The sequence below is a fragment of the Lathyrus oleraceus genome, chromosome 5 (assembly GCF_024323335.1).
Source record: "Lathyrus oleraceus cultivar Zhongwan6 chromosome 5, CAAS_Psat_ZW6_1.0, whole genome shotgun sequence".
Taxonomy (NCBI): domain Eukaryota; kingdom Viridiplantae; phylum Streptophyta; class Magnoliopsida; order Fabales; family Fabaceae; genus Lathyrus; species Lathyrus oleraceus.
In genome coordinates, this window is record NC_066583.1 from 68,193,503 (window position 1) to 68,213,237 (window position 19,735).

The 19,735-nt window shown below is 36.1% G+C and overlaps 1 protein-coding gene across 1 annotated transcript; it reads right to left on the reverse strand.

Annotated features, from left to right (window-relative positions):
• Window positions 1–404: 404 nt before the first annotated feature.
• LOC127078784 (uncharacterized) lies at window positions 405–824 on the reverse strand. The gene has a single exon (XM_051019213.1). It carries the CDS (start codon window positions 822–824, stop codon window positions 405–407), a length of 420 nt encoding a protein of 139 aa, XP_050875170.1.
• Window positions 825–19,735: the final 18,911 nt, after the last annotated feature.

Genomic DNA, 19,735 nt, shown 5'->3' on the forward strand with positions numbered 1-19,735 from the left:
CATCCTTTTTCCTTTTTCTCCCTCCTTCTATGCGGAGGCTCATTATCTTAGGCCTTCTTTTTCATGGACCTCCTCTTTCACTCCTTTCTTCTTCTTAGACTCACCTCGTTTTAAACCCCAATTCAAGGTTTTTGTTGCTTAGGCTAGTTGCTTTGTATTACAAGTGTTTTAAATCTTTGGTTAGTGGAAGTGTGACTTTTGTCCAATACTTCCTCATAAACCTTAGCTTCAGTGTTTTCTTTATTAATTTTAGTGCTATCAAGCAAACATTCCTCCAACTCATCAGTCAGAGGAGGCTTTGATGCGCTCTCTTGAACACAACCATCAATTAAATCAACTAAGCAACAAGAATCCCTCAATGAAGGGGTTTTCATGAGTTTTTCCAATATAAACTTGATTCTCTCTTATCCTACCTCAAAATTAAACTTCCCCCTCTTAACATCAATGATGGCCCCCATCATAGCTAGGAATGCCCTACCTAGGAGTATCAGGAATTGCGATTCGTTTTCTATCTCCATGGTGACAAATTCTACAGGCACATAGTACTCTCCTACTTTAATTGGAACATCTTCTAACACACCCACTAGGTATTTGACCGATATATCTTCTAGTTGCAGAGAGACAATTGTCAGTTTCATCTCACCCATGTCTAACTTTTTGCACAATGATAAGGGCACCAGACTAACACTGGTCCCTAAGTCACAAAGTGCTCTCTCAAATTTCATGGTGCCTGTCTGACAAGGGATAGAAAAACTCCCCGGATCTTTAAGCTTAGGAATCACCATATTTTGAATCACCACACTACTAACAACAATCATAGCCATAATTTCATGATCCTCTAATTTCCTTTTATTAGAAAGAATTCATTTTACGAATTTGGCATAAGAAGGCATTTGAGTTAATGCCTCAATAAAAGGCACATTGATGTGGATCTTTTTAAGGAGTACCACAAAATTTTCAAACTAGGCCTCCACTTTATCATTTATAACCCTTTGTATGAATTGGATGGATGGTTTATAGGGATGTGAATCAACATATGGTGCTTCCTTCTCGACCTCTTCAACAACCTCCGTTTAGGGAAGTGTTGGTTCACTCTCATAAACCTCTTTTTCTCACTCATTAGAACTAACCACTTGCTTACCACTTTGGGTTGTCACAACATTCCGGTGCCCCATAGTATTTTGCTCGGGTTGCCCCAGAAATGATCTTGGAGGGACGAAAGTTGAAGCTTGTTTTTGTGCAACTTGGGTGATACAAGTCTCCAACATTTTATTATGGGTAGCAACAAGTTCAATTTTGATAGTCAATTGCTGAAGTACCTCATTAGTGTGGAGGTTATGATTTCTAAAATCATCATTTTGACGAGTTTGCGTCATCAAGAAGTTTTCCATCAAAATTTCTAAGTTAGACTTCTTAGAGGAAATTATCACAGCTTTTTGAAAACTCGGTGGTCCCATAGCTTGTTGAGGTCGGTTGTTCTTGTAAGAAAATTTTGGGTGGTCTCGTCACTCGAGGATGTAGGTATTAGAATATAGATTACTCTGTTGATTATTGTTCACAAAACTAACATAGAACCATTTCATAATCATTAGCAGCATGCCCGTTTATTTGACATGTCTTATAATTGAGAGTAGCGGGGGCAACATAAGCAACAAAGGTAGGTGAATGATGCTTAAACTATCAATTTTCTAGTAGGTAATATCTACCTTTATGTTCATATGGTCAAACATACTCACTTCATATAGTCCACCGATCTTAGGGGTAGATTTAGAGGTGATATGTCACACACTTCCCCATGAGTGGTGATTCTTAGCCATTTCTTATATTAAATTATATGCCACATCTTGAGGGCTATTCATGAGGACTCCACCAAAAGCCACATCTAAGGCCATCCTTGTGGAGTAAAGGATACAATTACAGAAGGTATGAATAATAATCAAATTTCAAGCCCTTGAAATGGAAACAATATTAATAAGGCCTTATAACACTCATATACGTCAAACAAAGATTTCCCCTCTTCATGTCTAAAATTATTAATCCTATTTCTTACTTGGGCCATTTTTCTTAGCAGAAAATACCGCGCAAGGAAGGCAACTTTCAATTGAGCCCAAGATGTTATTGAATTAGGGGGCAAGGATTGGACCCATATCCCGCGCACGATCTCTTTATGAGAAATGGAATAACCTGAGGCATATGAATCGTTAGTCAATGCCATTATCCTTTACAGTACCATAATTATCAACACTACTACGAAAAATACCTATCACAATGGTTGAAAAAGGGATACCACCACGCTGAGCCAACCGTTGTAAGGTAATGTGTAATTGTATGTATGATGCTTTCCACTACGATTGTGTGATCGGGATATAAGCTATGTAGCGTGAGACCTACCACAAAGGTTAATTTACACAACCGTTGTGATATTCTTCGAAGCATAACATTTAAAAATGGTTGGTATAAACAACTGTTGTGATATATACAATTGAGTTTATTATAAATTATATGGAATGCTTATTTCGCCAATGCTCACTAAACATATAACCTTTCAATCTGATCTAGAACATTATAATATGAAAAATTAAGTTATATTAGAAGAAAAAGTTCACGTTCAATGCTTGACAAGAGTTCTTTAACTCCTTATCCATATTTTTCTCTTTAACAACTAGAACTTTGTTTAATGATCCTAGTTCTTCAACCGCCTCTTCCTTCACCTCTAGTTCATTTTGCAAAACATTATTTACTTTGCAAACAAGTTAGAGATGGAGATAGGGGCAGTTAAAGATCTACAATCATTAAATAAAGTTCTAACAGTTAAAGAACAATATGCAGATAACAAATTAAAGAATTTTTGTCAAGAAATGAATGTGTACTTGTTTTCTAATATAACTTTATCTATCATATTATAATTTTCTAATGCAATCTGAAAAGCTATATATTCGGTAAGGAATTGGAAAAACACTCAAACTATATAATATATAATAAAGTCATCTTTTAAAAAAACATTTATCAACAACAAACCATAAACAACATACACAAAGAATGTTTCAGAAACTTACATGTCCCATAATGACACCCACAATGAAATAAGGATGAAGCTGAAGTTAGAGTTGCAAACTTGTGTCTATATTGAATGGATGTTATTCTGGATCTTTCACACAAGTTTGTAACACTCACTTTAGCTTGGTCCTTGTTATTGAAACAAGCATCCCTACCTACAAGTCAAAACAAGCAGAAAGTTCAAACATTATGAAACAAGCTATTGAAACATAAACAATAATAGATAAACAAATTTTGTAACATAAACTATGATAAAGACTAACTGATAAAGTAGTCAGTTTCTAAGATTTGATAAAACAAAGGAATACTTCGAAGAAGGCGAGTTGGCTGGATAAGTTTGAGGTTTCCATATGAGAGAGACGAGTGAGAGAGATGTTAGGGTTTTGTTTTGGGAGAGACGAGTGAAAGAGATGTTAGGATTTTATTTTGAGAGAGACGATTGTAATGTACTGAAGCAAGAGATAATTTTGATTATATAAAAATAAGTAAAATATTTCACCAGGGTTTAAAATATGAACCGTGAAGAAATGATTGCAACTTACACCATGGTTGATTATAACAATCGTGGTGATATACACAGTCAAGCCCATTATGTGACGATAAATGGAAAATTGTTGGTGCTGAGATTCGAACCATTTAACTTCAAGTACCTTTCACTAAAGTTGATACCTATGAACATTGTGAAATATAATTTAGTATATAAAAAAATGCCCAAAAAGAACTATTACAATGGTTAACAGGAAGACCATTGTAAAATTTGTGTTATGAAAGGTATATTTTTTAGTAGTGCAACAAATGTAGAAAGATGTAGGTTCGGGTTTTCTGAAGGAAAACCTGAATATTAGTCCTGGTGGACCATACCTATCAAAGATGTAGGTGCATAATACTGTAGTGCGTTTCCTATTTAGTAGGGATCACATAATCCTTAAAAGGCTTATTGTGAACTACCGGTTCATCCATCTTTTACTGTCTTAGATTTCAGCGTCTCTCACGTAAGAAATGCTCGATTTCATTCGCAGGTGTGACTAAATTCTCAATAGAGCGTGTTCTTCACATACAAGGGCAGCGAGATAACTACAAAAAAAGAAAAAAAAACTCTAGTTTATACGGTGACTAAACAAAAATTCAACATCAAGCACAGTTGGTCCCCGACAACGGTGCCAAAAACTTGGCACACCGATAGTGTACGATTGTACGAAATAGTAAAAAGAGTTCTCGAACCATAGAGATAAGATGTTTTATTATCGAATTCCGTTCTATCGGTGTATATTTAGAGTGACCAAAAATTTGAGTTTTGTAGAACAACTTAAATAGAAAAGCACTTTTGAAAAAACAAATTAAATGAAAATCACTAAAAATAATCTAGACAAATAGGAATTAGGGTTCATGATCCCTACTCTATCACAATAATATGGTCCTTTCACTTATATTATGAAAATTTTGACACACTTATAGAAAATAGATAAATATGGATAACACTTACTTTCGTCAGCGTGTTTTCCTATCTTAGGTGAATAATTCGTCTACTTTCGCACGACTGAGTTATTCGCCAGAGACTCTTTTCTTTGCACAACTATAAAAGATGAAGCAATTACCAATCGTGTCTGGGAACTTTTATTTATCAGACTTAACTATTTAAAAACCCGTTCTCGGGTACCAATGCATATCCTTTCAAATTATGATCAGTACCTGAAAAATTTGTACTTTCATACAAGTGTTGGAATAAAAAACTTAGGTTTTAAAGTAAATCATAAATAAAATTCTTGTAATCGATTAGTGATGGATCATACGAATAGTCACGAGATATGTCTCATGACCCTTAGTCCCTAAAGGACTACTCACTCATGGTGAGGAACAACACAAACAAAGCAATTTTCATAATTGAAAACATGATTAAATGTAAAAGCTTAAATTGATAACGATAAAGAAAGATAAAAGTAATCTTACTGAAAAGAAAATATATTGAATTAATAAATGATCCAGGTACTCCAATGGAGACTTGAGTACAAAGCGAAAACTTAGAGAAAATATGTTAAAGCTAAAAAACTGGATATAAAACTCTGGATGCCTAAACTCAAGACCACCTATGAGTTTTATAAGGAAAATTGTATTAGTGGCCTCAAATGCCCCCGTTCAATGCTCATAAAGTAGAGAATATCTCATATAAAAAGGTGAAAAAGTCCCAAAACAATAATAGAAGATCCAAAAAATAAAAGAATGTATATCTCAAGGGGTTCTATAACAACAAAAGTCCCAAAACAACAACAAAAGATCCAAACAACAATAGAAGCCTCAAATCCACCTATGTGTCATTGTATTTCATGAATATCTCTCATAGAAGCATAAATTATGTACTAACATAAATAATGTATAATATATTGAATGTTATTCATACTAAGTATTGAAATTCTGGTATGCAGATATCAGATATCCTATGAGATGTCGAGATACTGATATCTGATCAATATTTGGACAAGTTACATATAGAGGAACATAAAATAACAGAATACACAAAGTTGTTAACCCAGTTCGGTGTACAACAACACCTACATCTGGGGGCTACCAAGCCATGGAGGAAATTCACTAAATAGTATTAGTTTGTAGGCCTTCTGCAATCTATCTCCAATTTACAGTTAGCACCCTAATCATTACCCGTGCTTAACTTCTACCTAAGACTCTCCTAGGTGTGAGACCCTTCTCATCTCCCTATCAATCACAACAATGATACTTAAACAATTATAAGAATTTAGAAGTCACACTTCACAGACACATAATCACTCAATACTTAAAAGCTTATGAGTGATTGATAATTCTTACAACCAGTTAACACAATCCCACTCATATATCAGAATGATATTTGAGAGGCTCACAAATAACACGTACACTCAAACCCTAATACAATCAACTATCTTTTTTTTTCTGCTCTCAATTAGGTTTTGAAACATTCTATATATAGCCATATAATGAACTGGATTTGGGCCTTGTACTCCACCTGAACCAGTTGCACAACATTAGGTTATCAATCAAGAGTTTCCTAAAATGTCTTAACATTTAGAAAACAGAATTTGTTAACCACAATTAGAATATTTGATTCCTTTTTCATGAGCGTCACAAGGGAATGCTTAATATTCTTCGAATATTCTAGAATCAGTTAAACACAAACATTAACAAGAGTACAACCTGTTTCAGACAAGATGTCACAATAACATGTTAGGACATCTTGTACAACATGTTGAAACAAAGTTAGTTTTAAAAAAATTACTGCCAATAAAAAATATAAGGAATTAACAATCTCCCCCTTTGGCAAATTTTGGCTAAAACAACCAAGTATACTCTAGAGACCTGTACCACAATCCAGGATACCATCATAGGACTGAAACACAAATAGATCAAAATCAAACACACAAATAACAAGGCTACTCAGGAAATCACATCAGTTAGAGTCAGTAGTTAGTACTCCCCGTTTTTCATATAACCAGGACTCCCCCTCAAGGGTTTCTCTATAGCAAATACAACCTGTTTTACCTCACATATCAGAGGCATATGCAGCGGAAAACAACTTCCATCACATAAAACACTTCCTTAATCACATTGATGTCACACCAGCATGTCGATGTCAGAACATCAAGTTTGACATCATAACTAGACATCACAACACAACAACCTAGATAGAGCCATACCTGCATCTCCTTTTCTCCTTAAGCACAACCAGGCAGAAATAGAGGTTAGTTGTTAGTGCACATAATACTCCCCCTTTTTAGCCATAATCTAACAAAGGTAAGCATCCAACCAAAAACTGATAAAACCATATTCATAAAGTACAAGATCTCACACAAGGGGACACCTAAGGGTGCAAAATATTCTGGTCACAGACCAAAAACCAAAAAAAAAAACAAAACAAAACAAGACTGAAATAAGATATCTTCCTGACTATCTGAGTCAACTGTTGCATACTCTTCTCCTTCATCTTCTTTCTCTTTATCAACATCATTTTCACCAGCATAATCTTCAACATCAATTCCTTCATTAACAACACCATTCTATACAACTTCCTTCTTTTCCTCTTCCATCATAACCTTCATCAATGTATCCAGTTTAATCTTTGTTATGGTGCTAGATATGATGGAATCTTCCAGCTCTTTACAAGTTTCCTTCAGCTAAGAAATGACGCTCTTCTTGGATGTGGCAGGGTCAGGTGCTTGAAAGGATGTCATAATAATGTCTGGGACATGAGTTCCTGCAAAGAGTTTGTGGTGGAGTGATAAGGGAGAATCCCTTTTCTTCACACTGCTAATGGGTAGCAAGATACCAGGATGTTGATTTAGGATGAATCCACAGATGAGGGATGGAAAGAAAATGTGCATTTTTACAGCAGTAGAGAAGGCTTGATTCAACACTTGTTCAAAGATGTATTTTCCAAAGTCAAATGCTCTTTTTGTACCAACAACATAAATAAATTTACCAAGACCAGTAGAGATTATTGAGGTATGATTAGTGGGCACCCAATTAGCAGTACCAATCCTATGAAGGATGGAATATTTTACACTTAGCTTACCAGCAGACAACTTCCCTTTGTTTGGCCAATGTCTAACCTGCTTGGCCATGATCTCTTTACACATTTGATCATCAGTAACTTACAGCTCAACCTGAGGTTCATCTGTTCTTCCTATAAATTTATTGATCACAGTTGGGGAGAATGTTATAACATTTCCTCTCACATGAACTTTACCATAGTCAACACACTTTGTATCATCACATCCATCAGGGATAATCACCCTAAACTCCTTTACTAAGTTTTCATAGAAAGGTCCAAAGCGTGTGATAGTCTTCATCATCCTGACAACTTCTATCAGTTCCATGACCTCCTTACACTTAAGAGCATCCTTTCCCAATTTCCTTTCTAGGGCTACCCTCTTATGAATGACATACTTCCACCTTTTTTTCATTCTTCACATAATGTAAAGAAGCATTGTCCAGTGGAGCTTTGGACATAGCATCATGAGGTTTCTTATTAGCAGATCTTTTTATATGGGTGATGTCTTGGACATCCTATTCAACATCAAACCCAGATTCACTAGAATAGACAACTTTCCTCTTTCTATTAGGGGTAACAACTTTACTCCATGACCTAGTGGGTCCAACAGGAGATTTTCCTGTGGAGCTTCTTGAAGGAGTACCTTTTAAACCATCATCTTTTCTCTTCACTTCCCTGGAGGGAGAATCTTCAAAACAAATAATCTTTCCTTTGTGTTTCTACAGTCTCTTGGCAATACTAGGGGTAACAATGTTTGTAAGGGATTCTTCATCAGAAGTAAGTTCTTCAACATTGACAACAAGCTCAACTTTCTTTTTACTTCTTCTCTCACGAGTAGCATGTTCAGGAACACTTTCCTCAGTTTTTCCATTAGAGACATTGTCAGGGCTTGGACCTTTTTCCAAAGATGTTTGAACATTTGGAAAACATCTGAGTTTACTTCCTTCAACATAGATGCAACAAACATCCTAAGTTCCTCATCAGTTGCACTTCTTTCTGCTTCCGTGGGATTTTCAGATCCGTCAGCATGCATACAAGGGTTTCTTAACTCAGAACCTTGAAACCTAGATTGTTCTTCAACTTATTTTCATCTTTACTGGGGATTATAGGTTCAAAAGACTTACCAGAAGTCTTGGCAATTTTTGACACAAAAGGTGTAGCTTTCTTCTGAGGAGGGGGATGCACCATGGATAGAGGGGCAATGTCCAAAACCAGATCTTCCAGGTTGATCATTTGAAATGGTGCATTTGTTGGTTGAGTAGCGCCTAAGAGGGGGGGGGGTGAATTAGGATCTTTGAATTCTTTTCCGGTTTATGAAAAAATTTGTTCTTTCTTTTCTGGTTATGTTAAGTGGTGAACGGTAAAGTGCAGAAAGGTAAAGAACACGAAGAGATATCCGGGTTCCCCTCATAGATTGAGAGTACTCCAGTCCCCTTTCAACATGAAAGATATTTCACTATCTGTTATGACTTGTACACGACAGACACAATCATCAAGAACAACTTCTTGTGATTCACCAAGTTGATATGAGAACAATCCTCTCAAACTCAACTCTCTTGCTTCCAACAATCCTGGACAGCGAGGTGTTTACAAAACACACAATCTTATTTTTTAACAACTTTAAAAAAGAAAGATATGGATTACAACAATGGTTTGAATGTAAAGTTTGTAGTATAATGATCACACTAAGTGATATATCAATTTACTTGATCTTCTCTTCCAATGACAATAATTCACAAACACAAAGATATTAGATTACTCAAGTATTTTCTGTTTTGAATGATATGAAAATATGCAGAAAATATCTTGAATGAAGGTTTAAAACAATAAGTGTGAATTCTGAAAATTCTAAGAGATTGATTGGAAGAGGTGAAGTTTTAATTTGAAAGATCATGAATTTATATGCACATAACACCTTAAATGAAACATGGTAATGTTTTGAAAGAATCATGAACAATTGTCAAAGATGAATTGAAAAGATTCCATGAAATGATGCATGAAGTGGTGTTTGAAAAACCACTAATTTTTCAGAACACACACAGTGGTAAATCGATTTCCCTGTTGCAATGTTTAAAATTTTTCAAACACTTTCAGTGGTAAATCGATTTCCCTAAGAGGTAAATCGATTTACCTAGTTCAAAAACTTAAAATTTTGCTTCTGGAAAAGTAATGCTCAAGTGGTAAATCAATTTCCCTAAGTGGTAAATCGATTTACCTAAGTGAAAAAATTATTCTTTGCATTTAAAAAATATGAAAGCTTCAGTGGTAAATCGATTTCCCTTATAGGTAAATCGATTTACCCAGTTTGAAAATGAGAAATTTGATTCTAAGACATTTTCCATGCACTATGAACAGTTATGCAATAACCATATGAATACTTGAGCATCTAAGACTTTAGTGAAGGTAAGTATTCTCATTATACCTTCTTGAAATGAAAAGCTTAACTTCTTAAATCAAGATGTTGTATCATTGAGTAAAGTCTTTTCCTTCTTGTTGCTTTGAGTTTTGTCTTCATCAAAATACATTCATCATAGAGAAGCTTGACTTCACATTCTCCCCCTTTTTGATGATGACAAATAATCCTCTTTGATGCGTTGCAATTTCCAGAAACAAAAATTTCTCCCATTAAGATGTATAACTCCCCCTAAATTTGAGAAGCATATGATCATGTTGACTTTATCATCTTGAGGGTGATTTGTATCATTTGTACCTTAGGAAATTTACAAGCATACAAGCATAATTTATAACACCTTTCTCCCCCTTTGACATTATCAAAAAGAAGGGAAAGATGGGTGAAAGACAACAACATGACAAATATAAAATAGAATATACAACATAACTTGTAAAACAACCTCAAGTGCATTCCAAAATTGAAATCATAAATAATGCAAACAAACAAAGTTGTGGTACCAAGTACCTTACACCAAAATAGTTCAAATATTAGACATAATTAAAACATAATGAAACCAAATATGCTATTAGCAACCTATAATAAGAACAGTACACACAATGAGAAAAACACTAAGGTTGATCCATGTCATTATTGGTGTTGTTGTAGTTGTTTCCTTGGTGTGGAAATTATTGTTGAATGGGCGTAAAAATAGGAGCGGGAGCAGCCAGGTTATTTGGATCATATGGAGGGATTGAGATGTGAGTAGAGATAAGATAAAGGTTGATTCATGTTGGTTTGAAGAAGGTTTATGCGGTTGGTGGTGGCTTCATGATTTATTGCAATTTGATTATTTGTCGAAATCCATTGGTCATTGATGGATGTGTTAAGGTTGGAAAATTGAGTTGTCATGAAGTTAAAGAGGTCTTGATTACTTAAACCACTTGGAGGAGGAACATTTGGAGGAGGAACATCTTCACCACCATTTTCCGGATTATACCGATAGCCCATCCGCTTGTCCACATTCTTGATAGAGATTTTGTGACTTCTTGTATCCATAAGACAATAATCAACTTAACCAAAATCAACATTAAAATACTCCATAATACGAGTGATGAACCAAGCATAAGGAAGAGACTTAAGCTTGTTGGTGTGAGTCATCATATGGTGAAGAATGAGACATGACCAATTAAGTGTTATGTCGTTCTTAATAGCATACAATGCTTTCATTTCCGTATCGGTAACAGTGCAATGATTTGAATTTCTAGGAAGTATAACATAAGCCAAGAAATAATGAAGCAATCTATCATTGATGAGAAAAAATTTCCAGCACTCCAAAAATCCTTTGGTGGTTCTTCCCCACCATGAGATTCAACCCTTTTTCATGATATTCTCCTTCCGATATCCTACTCGAGCCAAAATAAAATTCTCTTTTATTATAATCATTCCATACTTCATCCTCCAGATCATATAACATGTGACCACCCGAGGAAATGTCCAAAAGTTGACCAAGTCTCTTAGGGGTCAAGGCAATCTTTTTCCCTCTAACATGTGAAACAATTTTTCCATTCTCAATGCACATGTTGCTATAAAACATTCTCACTAAATCTGGATAATAAGGTCCAGAAGAAGTGATAAGAGCCCCTAAACCTAGATAAATTAATTTATCTTGAAAATTAAAGCATTCTTCAGGAAAGGAAGATAGATCACCGTATTTTGGAGTTTGAACTATCTTCTTTTGATAATACTTTTGATACCTCTCCAATTCCTCTGGGGTGTGATCTTTGAAGTAATGATGAACATCCATGGATGATGATGAAGCTTTTCCTTTCCCTTTTCCAGCAGTTCCAGCTTTCCTCTTAAGTTTTGATGCCATGAGTAAAGGTTAGGAGATGATGAAGATAAGTTTAAATGAAGGTTGTGGGTGATTTGGAGAAGATGAAATTTTTGAGGTGAGAGTACCAAGGAGGCAAATTCTGGCTGCTAGGTTAAAGTGAGGGTTTGAGAGAGAAATTTGATTTTAAATGGGAGAGAGAAGGGATGTGATTGGACCAACCAAAGTAAAAGAAAAGAAAAAAAATCTGAACACGCAGGGGTAAATCGATTTACCCCATAGGTAAATCGATTACCATACGGCCAGAAAGCACAAAAAGAGAAACTTTTCAGGGGTAAATCGATTTACATCATGGGTAAATCGGTTTACCTAGTTCAAAATATGCCAAACACGAAAAAAACAATACCACTATTTTATGGGTAAATCGATTTACATCATGGGTAAATCGATTTACTCAGTACCAAATGTGCCAAATACAAAAACATAATGCTACTATTTTATGGGGAAATCGATTAACAGCATGGGTAAATTGATTTACCCAGTGAAAAGAGCTAAAACACACATATTTTTAACAAAGATTCATGCAAAATACACCCAATGAATCATGTAAAAGAATGGAGTAGAAGTAGAGAGCCATGAAATAAATTGCAAAAGTAAATAGATGAGTTGGAAACGTATGTGCACCTTTGATTATTGATGTGTTTTTGACGAATTATATGTCACACTCATCTAGAATCCCAAGTTCCCTTCGAATTTTGTAAAACAGTTCTCGTGCCAAAGGTTTTGTGAAGATGTCGGCAAGTTGATTATGAGTATCCACAAATGTGACTTCGACATCTCCTTGAAGCACGTGGTCATGAAGAAAGTGATGTTGAATGTCAATATGTTTGGTTCTTGAGTGCATGACCAGATTATTTGTAATGTTTATCGCACTTGTGTTGTCACAACGAAGAGGAATGCATCCAAGGTCGAGTCAGTAGTCACGAAGTTGTTGCTTAAGCCAAAGTACTTGAGCGCAACAACTACCTGCTGCTATGTATTCTGCTTTGGCAGTGCTAAGAGCAACACACGCTTGTTTCTTGCAAGCCCGTGATACTAATGAATTTCCAAGGATGTGACATGTACCACTAATACTTTTTTGATCAGTTTTACTTCCTGCATAATCAGCGTCAGAATAACCAACTAAGTTGCAAATACTACCTTTAGGATACCATAGGCCGACATTTGTTGTTCCCTTAAGATACTTCATGATTCTCTTAACAACGGTGAGATGTGATTATTTTGGATTGGCTTGAAAACCAGCATAAAGACACACACTGAACATAATATCAGGAGGACTTGTCGTCAAATAGAGTAAGGAACCAATCATACCTCGATACTTTGCTATGTCAATCGAAACACCTGATTCATCTTGATCAACATAAGATCCGGATCCCATTGGAATAGACATTGCCTTGCAACTATCCATGTCGAATCTTTTTAACAACTCTTTGCAGTACTGTGATTGGTTGATGAAGATGCCATCCTTCAGTTGCTTAATTTGAAGTCGAATAAAATATTTCATCTTACCCATCATGGACATCTCGAATTCTCCTTGCATCATCAATGAAAATTCTTCACACATTTCTTTGTTTGTTGAGCCGAAAATGATGCCATCAATGTAGACTTGAACCAATAAAGTGTTACCTTTTATTTTCTTAATAGACAAGGTTTTGTAAATTTTACCTTTTTCAAATCCCTTTTCATAGAGAAAGTTGCTGAGACAATCATACCATGCTCTAGGTGCTTGCTTTAGGCCATAAAGAGCTTTCCTCAACTTGAAAACATGTGAAGTATTTTTGAAGTCTTCAAAGCCCGGGGGTTGTTTGACATAGACTTCTTCACTGATGTAGCCATTCAAGAATGCGCTCTTGACATCCATTTGAAATAATTCAAAATTTAATGAACATGCATAAACAAGTAATAAACGGATAGCTTCTAACCTTGCAACTGGAGCGAATGTTTCTTCAAAATCAATGCCTTCCTCTTGATTTTATCCTTGGGCCACCAACCTTGCTTTGTTTTGAACAATTATACCATTCTCATCAAGCTTGTTCTTAAACACCCATCTGGTACCTATGATGTGTTTATCACTTGGCCTAGGGACAAGTTCCCAAACTTGATTCCTTTTTAATTGGTTTAACTCTTCTTGCATAGCAATTATCCATTGGTCGTCACCTAAAGCTTCATCAACTTTGTAAGGTTCAATTTGTGAAACAAAAGCCATATTTAAGCATGCATCTTTGAGATTTAATCTTGTTGCAACGCCTTGGCTAATATCACCAATGACTTTATCAATTGGATGATCCTGATGAGTTCCCCATTCCTTAGGTAGATCATTATCATTTGTTTTTTGTTGATCTTGCTCATCTTGATGTTTTGGTTGATCACCATTGTTTCCACTTGAAGTATCTTTTTGAGGAACTCCTACAATATCATCATCATCATCACACAAAATAATATCCTCCTTGGAGGGGTTAGATTCATCGAAAGTAACATGCATATATTCTTCAATTTTTAAAGTTCTTTTATTATATATTCTAAATGCTTTACTAGTAAGAGAATATCCAAGAAATATACCTTCGTCGGACTTCTCGTCGAACTTACCTAGATTGTCTTTGTCATTATTGAGGACAAAACATTTGCATCCAAAAATGTGAAAGTAAGAGATGTTTGGTTTCCTTCCTTTGAAGAGTTCATAAGGGGTATTTTTCAAGATAGGTCTAATAATAATTCTATTACTTACATAGCATGTCGTGCTTACCGCATCCACCCAACAATACTTTGGAAGATTTGAGTCGCTAAGCATTATTCTTGAAAGTTCCACAAGTGACCTATTCTTTCTCTCCACCACTCCATTTTTTGATGAGTCCTTGGTGCCGAGAAATTATGAAATATTCCATGTTCCTCGCAAAACTCTTCGAAGGAGGCATTTTGAAATTCTCCACCATAGTTGCTTCTTATGGAGGCAATAGATAAGTGTCGCAACGCGAAAAACAACCGGCGGAAAAAATACAGTTTACAGAGCCGCCACCGACGCTATTCATCCTATGACGGAAAGGAAGCACAGGACTAACCTAAGAAAGGGAAAGGAACAGTCTTACGACCAGAGATTACAAGGTACGGGAGTCGATTACGCAAGGGGAAGGTATTAGCACCCCTCACGTCCGTCGTACTCGACGGGATCCACGCTCAAAAGAATACGAAAAGAATAGAATAAGGTTGCTAATAAAACTTCTCAAAGAAATTGCACAAACTGGAATAATAAACAGGTGAAAGAAGATGGAGGAAGTGGACTCGGTAGGATGTCGCATCCTGGGCCTACGTAGTTTGTCAGAAACAAACATCAGAGTCAACATAGTTCGGGGGAAAAGGGAGACATGATCGCTAAGACATTGCGTCCTATGCCTACGTATCTTCTCTATCCGGAGAAGAATCAGAGCACTCGTAGCTCGGCTAACGCACGCCGAAACAAAACACCAAAAAGAGACGCTGAAACGTCAAAAGAAACACTCAAAAGGAAACAAAATGCCAATACATGGACTTACACCCGACTCCTAACAAACCCAAACAAAAGGAAACAGAATGCCAATACATGGACTTATATCCGACTCCAAACAAACACAAAAGGAAACAGAATGCCAATACATGGACTTACATCCAACTCCACGCAATAACAAACGTCACAAACGAATCCCAAAGATGAACCCCAATATGAATGACCATCATCATAAATGAACCCCAAGTGATACAGTTAAACCCCCAAATGTGAACCCCAAATCGGTATAAGTGAACCCCAAAGGTATAGGTGAACCACAATCCGAACCCCAAGTGATGACAAAAGAAATCCTCAAGATAATGAGTATACAACACATGCACACGCTGTACAAACAAGTACTCATACCAAAGAAGACAAACAAAGGGTACACACACAAAACAACAAAAAAGAAAAGGTTGACACACACAGACTCAAAAAAAAAGAAAAAGGTGCCCGGAGAGATCTCGCTCAATCTCCTGCCTACGTATCTCATCTGGTATGAGAATCAGGGCGACGTAGTTCCCCTTAACAGGGGTACAACACTCTCCTAACCAGAGACCAGGGAAACAACAAACTAATAGGGAGACTGACTCGAGCCTAATAGTTGTCATGCAAACAATTATCCCTAAGTTGAGGTCTCTAACATGCATCCTACTTCCTCAGAAGTCAACCACACAACTCCTACAGAAATGGAGATGAGAAGAGGAAAGCAGATAAACAAATTAACATAAGTGAACAAGCATCACTCACTATATCCACACAAGAGGCCCAAACAGTGGGTAGGCTTTAGTCAAGAGGGGTCATATCAACCTCGACAAACAAGCCAAACTGTAAGGGTGATCAACTGGGCACTTAACCACTGACATTGAACGTCAGGGTGAGCAGATCAAAGATGGTAAATGAGGATGAGACCTCATAGCTCTTAACCCTGGCCAGGGTGAGCTCATGACAAAGAAAGCGTGGGGATCCAGAAAGAGGGACCCTATTCCACTTGACAGACTCTGTACAAAGATCTTGGGTACATGTTCAGAAGCATCAGCACGTAGTGCGAGCATAATGAACGATTAACTGAATAACGGGGGATTGATTGCTAATCCCTTTTATCCGTCAATTGCCTCTTCACTTAGGAGGACTTATCAAGTAGCACATTCCTCATCTTGGAGGTCTTTGGCACAAATGTAAACAAACACAAACAGAGCCTCTTAAGGAGGACTTCCAGCAAAATGCCTGCCAAAAAGGTGACAGGACTTCCAGACTACATGGAGTAAGAGGCTAACTACCTAAGTGGTGTATCAACCACAATCCAAAGCTCAAGTAAGAGCTAAAATCAAGCAACTAATGTACCTGTGCAAAAGCTAAACAGTTAGTATCTCAGACAACCAATCAGAAAACAAACAGGGAAACCATTCAACTGTTACACAATTCAATGTGCAATGTTCAAGCACTCAAATAAGCTCAAGCCTATCAATTAGAACCCTACAAAACACAAAGAAGTCAGAACACAATCCAATTTGCATCTCAAAAAGGTGAGTAACTCAACCATTAATGCTAAATGTCCAAACCTGAAACACAAGTCAAGGTTAGTTTATGTACAAAACACTAGTACAAAGACTAGGTCCAAAACCAAATCAAATGATCAAAATAGAAGTCAATCTTTCACATATTGCACATTCAAACAATTAAGAAAATGTTCTCAAAAGGACCAATATCAATTCATAAGGCAAAGGCATCAAGTGATCAATGTAAAGCAAAGGCCAACAAAGGTGCATAAAATGGACATCCAAATTAGAAAATCCAAATCAAAACAGAAATGCATCCAATGGCCTTGAGATTTTTTATATGAGTTTCTCATGTTATGAGAAGGAAATGTGCAAAATATCAAATCCAGAAGAGCTCAAATGATAGGTGAAAAAAATGCACAAAATGAATGCCAAAAATGTGACACAAATTGTCACATTATATCTTCATGTGTCAAAAACAATGATAACATATGATAAAAATTCCAAACCAATTATCAAAAATTTATATCACATGTGAAGATCAATCCTACAAAAAATCAGATCAATTGGCTCAAAGATAAGTATTTCACAAAGCATTGATCACAACATGTCAAAATATCACCATGTTCATTCAAAAATCACACATAAAAAATCCAGCACTCAACAATTCATGGAAATAATGCTATAAAAACTAGACATTAAAACAAATCTATGAAAAAAAATTGGACTTAATTTGAACTATTTTTCTATTTTTAATAATTTTTTAAAGATGAATGAAATAATATGAAATATTAAAATGAAATGGAGGGAAATAAAATTTGAATTAAATCCAGAATTGATCATGACCATCAGATCAAGCGTGAAAAGCACATCAATGGAACAAAAATTGAATGATCAAAACGCAGAGTTTTACTAAACACAATCAGCAGCCACGTCATTGGTCCAATACACACGCAAGCAGGTCAATGCAACAGGAACCAACCAAATGGACATGCACGCGAAACAATCAGCACACAGTCAGCATAAGTGAAACGCAACGTTTCACTTAATGCGTTGGCATGCTACATCAGCATTCAACGCAACACATAAGCAAGTCAAAGTATCCACAACCAATGGTTCAGACAACAAGCACACACGTGGAATACACCTAGGATATAAACCCTAACAAACCAGACGGCGGAAACAACCGTCTTCTCCGGCCATCCAGGCGGCGGAGATCCAACAATTTTTCCAAAAATGGACAAATGATATACCATTCGAAAGATCCTTCAACATACAATCCAACTCCATGATCAATTCATCCTAATTCAGGCTAGGTTTTATGGATCGAGCAAAAACATTTTCATCAGCAAAACTGAAAGTTCACATAACATACTCATTTCTCATCCATTTTCGAATCTAATCCTATCAGCATGTTTAGCAAAGCAAGATCTACACAATCATATCAAGAAATTGGCAAAAGGAGGTGATGAAATTTCAACTTACTTGAACTGCAGTGCTATGAACTCGTGTCCTCAGACTCTCACAATCTCCAGATCTACTCCTCTATGCTTGACTAGAAGCTTTGTGCAAGAAACAGCAGTTGAAACCACCTAAATTCACTTCAATTTCAGAAATCCATTGACATGTAAGTGCACTTGTTCTGCTCGAAACTGGACTGAATTCTTCAAAGCAAGGGATGGATCTTGCTCAGTGATGCTCCATGATCAAGAATATGCAAGAGTTTTGAGGAATTGTGTGAAGAAATTTGAGTTTCAAAGAGAGAGAATTTGGAGGGAATTTGGAAATTTTTAGATCTGAATTCTGTTATGAGCAATTGCAGTTAGGGTTTGGTATTTATATGGTGTGTTAATCACAATGATAATCAAATTAGGCTTGGTGTTAATCATGATTAGTGAGAATTCAAGTGAAGTGCAAAATTGCAAGTGAGCTAAGCATGACCAATCCACACGTGAACAGTGCTCATGCAAGGCTGAAATTCACTTAAAATTAACCAATAATCATGATGGAATGGTTAAATTGCTTGTACCATAAGCCAAATTCAAATTATGAAATTTCCCTCCAAAATGAACATGAATGGAATGATGATCATACAAGCTTCTCTCATGCATGGCAATGGTTCACTTGAAAAGTATTGGTCATGAGGAGTATTTTGCAAAAAGAATGGACCAATTTGGAGTTTTGAATCAAAAGTTATGTCACTTTGAACTTCCATGCATACTTTGTGATCATTTGGCCATAACTTCTCAACCAATCATCATATGATCATGAAATAGGACTTTTTGGAAAGGGGAGAGAAAGATCTAAAACTTTCATGTTCACCAAAAGTCCATTTGAAGCTTCTTTGATGTTGATAAGTCAAGTTGAATATGGACCAGAAACTTGCCATTTTTGGAAACTTGAAATTACAGGTCACTTTCCACTTTTAGTAACTTTTTCCATGACCTCAAAATCTTCAAGATAGATGTTTGAAATGACAAATAGACTTCATTTGAACATGATTGAGGTGTCTTAACTCATTTCCCCACCTCAAAGCCCTCAGTTGACTGCATAGTTGACTTTTTGGTCCTCAGATGACCATGCAATGTATTGATGAACTTGAGCCTTTACCACTTGATGAAATGGCTCCAAAATGAAACCCTAGCTCATGTAAACTCTTGATAACAATCATGTGATCATTTCCAAAACAATACCTCATCTCTTTGAGAAACCCTAGTTGGAAGAATGGCTTTGATTAGGGTTGACTAGAGGTCACAACCCTAATCCAAAGGAACTTGAGAATGAGCAATGAAACCCTGTATGATGATAGAACCATGATGATGGTAATGTATCCTTGCAAACAAGA